This window comes from Lipotes vexillifer, unplaced genomic scaffold, assembly GCF_000442215.2.
Source record: "Lipotes vexillifer unplaced genomic scaffold, Lipotes_vexillifer_v1.1 scaffold492, whole genome shotgun sequence".
Taxonomy (NCBI): domain Eukaryota; kingdom Metazoa; phylum Chordata; class Mammalia; order Artiodactyla; family Lipotidae; genus Lipotes; species Lipotes vexillifer.
Window position 1 is genome coordinate 1,199,943 of NW_006780910.1, and position 7,179 is coordinate 1,207,121.

At 44.5% G+C, this 7,179-nt stretch overlaps 1 protein-coding gene across 1 annotated transcript in view; it reads left to right on the forward strand.

The window, feature by feature from the left end:
- Nucleotides 1–7,179, forward strand: part of STAB2 (stabilin 2) — a 159,833-nt gene that overhangs the window by 42,507 nt on the left and 110,147 nt on the right. The window contains exon 10 of the mRNA XM_007454272.1: nt 6,732–6,865. Within this exon, the coding sequence (XP_007454334.1) occupies nt 6,732–6,865 (134 nt within the window). The remainder of the gene's footprint in view (nt 1–6,731; nt 6,866–7,179) is intronic.

The following is a 7,179-nucleotide window of genomic DNA, read 5'->3' on the forward strand; positions in this document are numbered from 1 at the left end:
AGAACGGCATTCCTCTCTTACCTGAGTCTGAAAAGCCTGGACGTGACAGAGAAGGCATACTGGAAAATGGGAACATTAGTGACACTAATGACAGTGTTTATATGCGACGTGTGCAGGTTAGGCATCCTTAGTGTGAACCATCTTCCCAAGAATCCTGTCCAAAGCAATACGGTGCCTCGGCACCATGCAGCAGGATCATGGGCTTTCCCAGACAGACCCAGCTTCAAACCCCAGCTCAGCCGCTTGAGATGTGTTCCCAGCAGTGTGACCCTCAGACCTGGGCAACAGGGGCCCCTGCCCTGGGCGCTGCATTTTAGAGGACCCCATTCTGGCCCTCCACTGACTGCACCAGGGCAAGGAATCTGAAGGACGAAGGGGCCGTGATCTCCCAGAGCCAGAAGGCACATCAGAGACCCCACTCAAGTAACCAGGACCTCATTCTCTGCTCAGAGGGCTCCAAACCAGCCTCCGGAACCTGCACGGGCTCTTCCCGGGACCACTCCCCCAGGGGATGGCCGAAGGTGGCTGTTTGCAGAGGGTGTGCATGGGCCAGCTTTACCTCCACCACTGCCATCAACGCACCCTTGGCTCTAGTGCCATTGAGCTGTTTATTGTTCTTCAAACATACCCTGGTATTCCCCCAGCTTAGACCGTCCTTCCCTCCCCACCTCCTCTGAGTCAGACCAACACGCTGATCCTGCAGTGTCAGCTTGGGTATCTTCACCTCTCTGATGCCTCCCCTGTCTTCCCGGTCCTCTCAGGTGCCCCTCCCTCTGGGCTCCCAGAGAGCCCTGGAATGCTTCTGTTATAATATTTATCACCCTGAACTTTGGGGGCACCTTATAATTTAACTAAATTTTATCCAACATTGAATATAAATAATTCCATCTTATAACATAAAATGCAGGTGGCTTGTGGGTGTTTTAAAAGCCTTGGGACAGCAGGTAAGAACTTTACACCTAGTAAAGAACCAATTTATAAAAGAGGTGATGCTATGAATGGGCCGTAGCCCAGCTGAGTCAGAAAATGGTCTTGTGGACTGAGATTTTAAATAAAAATTTAAAGAATATTTATGTCTCATACATTCCATTCAGCACAGAGACCATTAAAATATAATTCTCCTGCCGTCCTTAGGAAAGACAAGTCAAGTCTCTTTACACAAAATGGATCACTGGCCTCATAACAACTTAGGGAACTTTCAGAGAGAAATATAAAAAGTAACTTATAAAAATTGCTTGTCTTTCTATTGACTTCACATGGAACTTACATAACGTACAGGAGGATTGGTTTTTCTTTTTCTTTTTTTCTTTTTTTTTTTTTTTTTTGCGGTACGCGGGCCTCTCACTGCTGTGGCCTCTCCCATTGCAGAGCACAGGCTCCGGACACGTGGGCTCAGCGGCCATGGCTCACGGGCCCAGCTGCTCCGTGGCATGCGGGATCTTCCCGGACCGGGGCACAAACCTGTGTCCCCTGCATCGGCAGGCGGACTCTCAACCACTGCGCCACCAGGAAAGCACCCAGGATTGGTTTGCAATAGTGACTACTGTATCACTTCCAGGAGTTGCCAGTCTCCCTCTTTGTCACCTTACATTCACCATCCTGAAGCTCAGTACTTACAGAGAAGGTTGATGTTTAAGTAGGAAACTGTCATTTGATTGTATTAAATAAGCTATTGTTTCATGGTTATATCTACCTTAGTGATTCTTCATAACAAGTTTTCTCAACCTCGGCACTATTGACCTTTGGGGCCGGATAACTCTGTTGTAGGTACTGTCCTGTGCATTGTAGCGTGTTGAGCTGCATCTGTCACCTCTATCCACTAGATGCCAGCAGCACCTTCACCCCCGTTGTGTTGACGAAAAATGTCTCCAGACACTGCCAAATGTCCCCGGGGGTGGGGGGGCAAAACTGTCCCTGGTTAGAGTAACTGCTCTATAAAAGCCCCTAAGGCTCAATCAGTAAATGATCTCCCAGTCATTCGTCTGGCTGGGAATCACATTTGCATCCTTTTAGAATTAGCCTAAACGTTACTTCCTCCTGGAACCTGTTCCATATTTCTTCAGGCAGAATTAGTCACTTCCTCCTCCATGCCCCACCGCATCCTATTCCATCTATCACAGCGCTTCCTATGGAACTTGAGTCATCTGTTTATGGACTTGTCCTGCTGCATCCCGGCCTTGTCATTGTCGTTGTCACCACCATCTCCATCACTATCATCATCTGCCAAGTACTGAGTTTTTTCTATGTGTCCATCACTGTGCCAGCTGTTTTCATGCATTGTCTCTTCTGTCAACAGCCCTAAAGGTGTTAGTCAAGCCATTTCATAGGTGAGGAAACTGGGACTCAAAGGTGTTAAGTAACCTCATCATGTTGCCATAAGTGATTTGTTTTCAGGTTCATCTCCAGCATGTGAGATGCTAGAAGGGCAAGGTATCTGTTGTTATCATCTTTATAGCTCTCTTGCCTAGCTCAGTTTCTAGAATTAAGTAGGTACTTAGAAAATAATCAGTTCGGGCTTCCCTGGTGGCGCAGTGGTTAAGAATCCTCCTGCCAATGCAGGAGACACGGGTTCGAGCCCTGGTCTGGGAAGAACCCACATGCTACAGAGCAACTAAGCCCATGAGCCACAACTACTGAAGCCCGCGCGTCTAGAGCCCATGCTCTGCAACAAGAGAAGCCACTGCAATGAGAAGCCTGCGCAGCACAACAGAGAGTACCCCTGCTCGCAGCAACTAGAGAGAAAGCCTGCGTGCAGCAGCAAAGACCCAACGCAGCCATAGATAGATAGATAGATAGGAAGAAAGAAAGAAAATCAGTTCAACAATGAGGCACTGTCCCAGGTGCTGGAATACAAGGGAGAGAAATAAAGGTGGGATCCAGGTTCTAGGAGAGCGTGCCAGCTGGCAGAGGGGAGAACCCCTGAAGAAGTCATTTTGGTATGATGGGTTGTGGTGGGGGAGTGAGTAGGGAGGCCGGGTAGGGCTGCCTAGGTCACACCTGAGCTATGAGGAGGGCGTGAGAGCACTCCCGGCAGGACACACAGCCTGAGAAGGGTATAACAGTCTAGAAAAAAAAGCGATTTGGTGTTGCTGGGATTTGCATGAAGGCAGGAAGGACACATAAACAAGATCCCCCCACCCCACCCTTTGTAGCCTTGCATTTGTGCTAAGCGTTTACACTGTATCCTTTAGACAAAAGGAGTCCCTGAGACTGTTAAGCACACAGATGCCAGATTTCCCTTTGGGACAGACCCCTCAGGGCTTGTGTGAAAGACTGATTTGACGAGAGGAAAACTAAGGGCAGAAAGACCAGTTAGGGAGTCATTGCAGCAATCCAAGCAAGGGGTGATAAGACTCAGAAATGTTTGTTCAGCAAACCTGTTGGAAATTTATCTGTGTGCCATGGGACCAATTTAGAAACACAAATGGATTAGCGAGTGTATAACTGTCCTTTGGAATCCTCTCCTAAGCATGAGCCACCTCTGTGGTATGCATGCCCACAGCATCCCTGCCTCTCTCCTCTCTGACATGTTCTTCCCCTGTCTCCTGTTTGGTTCCTCACTTACCTCCAAGATTTTGGAGAACGTCACCTTCCTAAGTACCTTGCCAGTTTCAGCCAGCTGTCAACCAGTCTTTGCCAGATAGCAGTGCTTTGCTAGAGCCAGGGCTTACTGAGTCACAAGAGCCAATGATTAAGTTTTCAGGAATGTGCCGGCTGGTTAGTGTCACAGTAGTTTGAGATTGGCCAAGGTGGGAGTGTGAACCATGGGAAATGGGCAAATGCTGCAAGTCAGGGCTATTTTTTTCCCCTGGACAGCTGGATGTCTAACATCTACCAGCACACCACTGCTAGTGCCTTTTTTTTTTTTTTTTAACATCTTTATTGGAGTATAATTGCTTTACAATGGTGTGTTAGTTTCTGCTTTATAACACAGTGAATCAGTTATACATATACATATGTTCCCATATCTCTTCCCTCTTGTGTCTCCCTCCCTCCCCCCCTCCCTATCCCACCCCTCTAGGTGGACACAAAGCACTGAGCTGATCTCCCTGTGCTCTGCGGCTGCTTCCCACTAGCTATCTACCTTACGTTTGGTAGTGTATATATGTCCATGCCAATCTCTCATTTCATCCCAGCTTCCCCTTCCCCCTCCCCATATCCTCAAGTCCATTCTCTAGTAGGTCTGTGTCTTTATTCCTCTCTTACCCCTAGGTTCTTCATGACATTTTTTTTCTTAAATTCCATATATATGTGTTAGCATACGGTATTTGTCTTTCTCTTTCTGACTTCACTCTGTATGACAGACTCTAGGTCCATCCACCTCATTACAAATAGCTCAATTTCATTTATTTTTATGGCTCAGTAATATTCCATTGTATATATGTGCCACATCTTCTTTATCCATTCATCTGTTGATGGACACTTAGGTTGCTTCCATGTCCTGGCTATTGTAAATAGAGCTGCCACATTTTGGTACATGACTCTTTTTGAATTATGGTTTTCTCAGGGTATATGCCCAGTAGTGGGATTGCTGGGTCGTATGGTAGCTCTATTTGTAGTTTTTTAAGGACCCTCCATACTGTTCTCCATAGTGGCTGTACCAATTCACATTCCCACCAGCAGTGCAAGAGTGTTCCCTTTTCTCCACACCCTCTCCAGCATTTATTGTTTCTAGATGTTTTGATGATGGCCATTCTGACTGGTGTGAGATGATATCTCATTGTAGTTTTGATTTGCATTTCTCTAATGATTAATGATGTTGAGCATTCTTTCATGTGTTTGTTGGCAGTCTGTATATCTTCTTTGGAGAAATGTCTATTTAGCTCTTCTGCCCATTTTTGGATTGGGTTGTTTTTTTTTTTTGATATTGAGCTGCATGAGCTGCTTGTAAATTTTGGAGATTAATCCTTTGTCAGGCTTCATTTGCAAATATTTTCTGCCATTCTGAGGGTTGTCTTTTGGTCTCGTTTATGGTTTCCTTTGCTGTGCAAAAGCTTTTAAGTTTCATTAGGTTCCATTTGTTTATTTTTGTTTTTATTCCCGTTTTTCTCGGAGGGGGGTCAAAAAGGATCTTGCTGTGATTTATGTCATAGAGTGTTCTGCCTACGTTTTCCTCTAAGAGTTTGATAGTTTCTGGCCTTACATTTAGGTCTTTAATCCATTTTGAGCTTATTTTTGTGTATGGTCTTAGGGAGTGATCTAATCTCATACTTTTACATGTACCTGTCCAGTTTTCCCAGCACCACTTATTGAAGAGGCTGTCCTTTCTCCACTGTACATTCCTACCTCCTTTATCAAAGGTAAGGTGACCATATGTGCATGGTTTTATCTCTGGGCTTTCTATCCTGTTCCATTTATCTATCTTTCTGTTTTTGTGACAGTACCATACTGTCTTGATTACTGTAGCTTTGTAGTATAGTCTGAAATCAGGGAGCCTGATTCCTCCAGCTCTGTTTTTTGTTCTCAAGATTGCTTTGGCTATTCAGGGTCTTTTGTGTTTCCATACAAATTGTGAATTTTTTTGTTCTAGTTCTGTGAAAAATGCCAGTGGTAGTTTGATAGGGATTGCATTGAATCTGTAGATTGCTTTGGGTAGTAGAGTCATTTTCACAATGTTGATTCTTCCAGTCCAAGAACATGGTATATCTCTCCATCTATTTGTATCATCTTTGACTTCTTTCATCAGTGTCTTATAATTTTCTGCATAGAGGTCTTTTGTCTCCTTAGGTAGGTTTATTCCTAGATATTTTATTCTTTTTGTTGCAGTGGTAAATGGGAGTGTTTTCTTGATTTCACTTTCAGATTTTTCATTATTAGTGTGTAGGAATGCCAGAGATTTCCGTGCATTAATTTTGTATCCTGCTACTTTACCAAATTCCTTGATTAGCTCTAGTAGTTTTCTGGTAGCATCTTTAGGATTCTCTATGTATAGTATCATGTCATCTGCAAACAGTGACAGCTTTACTTCTCCTTTTCTGATTTGGATTCCTTTTATTTCCTTTTCTTCTCTGATTGCTGTGGCTAAAACTTCCAAAACCATGTTGAATAAGAATGGTGAGAGTGGGCAACCTTGTCGTGTTCCTGATCTTAGTGGAAATGGTTTCAGTTTTTCACCATTGAGGATGATGTTGGCTGTGGGTTTGTCATATATGGCCCTTATTATGTTGAGGCAAGTTCCTCCTGTGCCTACTTTCTGCAGGGTTTTTTTTTTTTATCATAAATGGGTGTTGAATTTTGTCAAAAGCTTTCTCTGCATCTATTGAGATGACCATATGGTTTCTCTCCTTCAGTTTGTTAATATGGTGTATCACATTGATTGATTTGCGTATATTGAAGAATCCTTGCATTCCTGGAATAAACCCCACTTGATCATGGTGTATGATCCTTTCAGTGTGCTGTTGGATTCTGTTTGCTAGTATTTTGTTGAGGAATTTTGCATCTATGTTCATCAGTGATATTTGCCTGTAGTTTTCTTTCTCTGTGACATCCTTGTCTGGTTTTGGTATCAGGGCGATGGTGGCCTCGTAAAATGAGTTTGGGAGCATTCCTCTTTCTGCTATATTCTGGAAGAGTTTGAGAAGGATTGGTGTTAGCTCTTCTCTAAATGTTTGATAGAATTCGCCTGTGAAGCCATCTGGTCCTGGGCTTTTGTTTGTTCGAAAATATTTAATCACAGTTTCAATTTCAGTGCTTGTGATTTCAATTTCAGTGTGTTTTCCCCCTCTCTGTAGATGCACTTGCCGCAAAGGTTACGTTGGCGATGGCTCGACGTGTTATGGAAACATCATGGAGCGACTCAGAGAATTAAACACTGAACCCGGAGGAAAATGGCAAGGAAGGCTGACTTCTTTCATCTCACTCCTGGGTACACAGCCATGGGTGCACATTTCCACAGAAAGCGCAGTCCTCTGTTGGGCAAGGACATCTGCCAGACACACAGTCACTCACAAAGGGGTGTGCAGGATAGGCAAGTCTTGTCTATTGGGATCAGCCCTTTCTAGGAAGGGCAAGTGGGAGGAAAAGGACAAGCAGCTGTTCCAAGGAGATGAGAGTTAGTGCCAAGAGATCCAGCAATGCAGCAGCTAAGGACAAGGTCCTGGGGTCACCGTCAATTAACAGGTCTGCAACAACAGTGAGATAGGCAGCTACCAATGTGAGGATGGAAACCATCCTCTTTCC